The 1,489-nt window shown below is 32.9% G+C and overlaps 1 protein-coding gene across 1 annotated transcript; it reads right to left on the bottom strand.

Annotated features, from left to right (window-relative positions):
* Positions 1–6: 6 nt before the first annotated feature.
* Positions 7–1,060, bottom strand: LOC116339961. The gene is made up of 2 exons (XM_031766051.1): positions 959–1,060; positions 7–896 (listed from the first exon to the last, which is right to left on the bottom strand). The coding sequence occupies exons 1-2, from the start codon at positions 998–1,000 to the stop codon at positions 30–32; spliced, it is 909 nt and encodes a 302-aa protein (XP_031621911.1). The 5' UTR covers positions 1,001–1,060; the 3' UTR covers positions 7–29.
* Between the last annotated feature and the right edge of the window lie 429 nt (positions 1,061–1,489).

Here is a 1,489-nt window from a genome sequence, read left to right on the forward strand (position 1 = left end):
CCCACTTTTATTCATCACCGTCCCTACTTTTATTCATGATTCCAAGAAAATGCTCCAAAAAAGTTTCTAACAAGATGACTTTTTGGGTCAATTTCTTTTATTTGTTTCACCAATTTAACTGAATGCCGTTCTACCGCTGTGAGTGTGTCACGCATCCCAATAATATACTCCAACCACTTAAAGCGTTTATTATTGTAATCTTCTAGAATTTCTTTCAAAATCCCAAGTGTATCAATCATCTGTTCTTGAAATTCAAATATCGTTGATATTTTTGGTTCTTCGTTCTTGATAATTTTCTTTCTCGTTTCAACATTCGAAGTCTTAAGAATTTTTCTCAGCCAATTTGTAACTGCTTCAATTCCTTTATCAATGCTTGTTCTTAATTTATCAGCCACTTCCATCTCCTTGTTGAATTTTACCTGGCATTCATTGTATTCCGTTCTCATGGTATTTATATCATTGGCAATTTGTTGCACATGGTCCATGACAAGTTTATTCTCATTCCAGTTGTCAACCGAACTATCAAAAGTGTCGTCATGTTTTTCAGACGGTTTAAATGACATCATTTTCAAAATTTCCGAATTTAGATTGACAATTTTCCCTTGCCCATCACCAATTGATGAAATCAATTTACGGAAGTAATTCTTCGCATTTTCTCCATTTATTTCCATATTCGCTGGTACTTTGCCCATAAATAAATCTCCTTTGAGATTGTTCGGAATTTCCTTCGATGGTGCTTTAAGTTTTGGCTTAATTTCATAGGAATTTTTCGGAAATGTAATCATAAAATCCAATTTTGGTCTCAATTTAAAATCGATGGTCGTCTCTGCTTTGGAATACAATTTTTCAAGCAATGAAAAGAATGTGAGGTGTTCGGAAAGATTTCCAATGATCGGCTGAATTAATGAGAAAAGTTAGTTTGGGAGAGAACTTTTTGGAGGTTTTTTAACATTTTTACCTGAATAAACAGCAAAAGTGTGAGAGATAGAGACGTTTTCATCTTATTCAAGAAGATAGAAAAATTATTTATAACTAAGATACAATATTTACACTGCTGTCTTTATATACACAATTTCATATGAATTTAATCGATATTCAATTTTTTATAATGTGAAAAAAATGAAAAATAGTCTGTTTTTGTGACGAATGAATAAACAGAATTTGGTATCTGAGAAACAAACATGTTTTTCGGGTGTTTTCCATTCGTGAATAGTACATCATTGTATAAATATCATCGTTTAATGTCAATACGGCCGTTTGCAAACAGGCTACAAAAAATTATTTACATACTACTAGTGTAGAGGAACTATCAGTAGCAGTATCCAGGCAGTGAGGACAGGAAAAAATCACTTCCTCTCTAGATAATAAAAAAAGACAACTATTATGGTTTCGTCTCTTTATGCTTCTGTCCATATTCCTTCCGTCTTTGGATCCCGTCGGCACCTGTGGTGCGTTTTGTATGGGAATTGACTGTTTTAAATGAAATTTA

Source organism: Contarinia nasturtii, unplaced genomic scaffold (genome assembly GCF_009176525.2).
Source record: "Contarinia nasturtii isolate CC-2019 unplaced genomic scaffold, AAFC_CNas_1.1 Cnas_scaffold_555, whole genome shotgun sequence".
Classification (NCBI taxonomy): Eukaryota; Metazoa; Arthropoda; class Insecta; order Diptera; family Cecidomyiidae; genus Contarinia; species Contarinia nasturtii.

Excerpts from the sequence above, each read along its gene's own strand:
- LOC116339961 (XM_031766051.1), bottom strand. The coding sequence starts at position 1,000 with ATGAAAACGTCTCTATCTCTCACACTTTTGCTGTTTATTCAG. Across the intron at positions 897-958 it reads CACTTTTGCTGTTTATTCAG|CCGATCATTGGAAATCTTTC; the intron begins GTAAAAATGTTA and ends TCATTAATTCAG.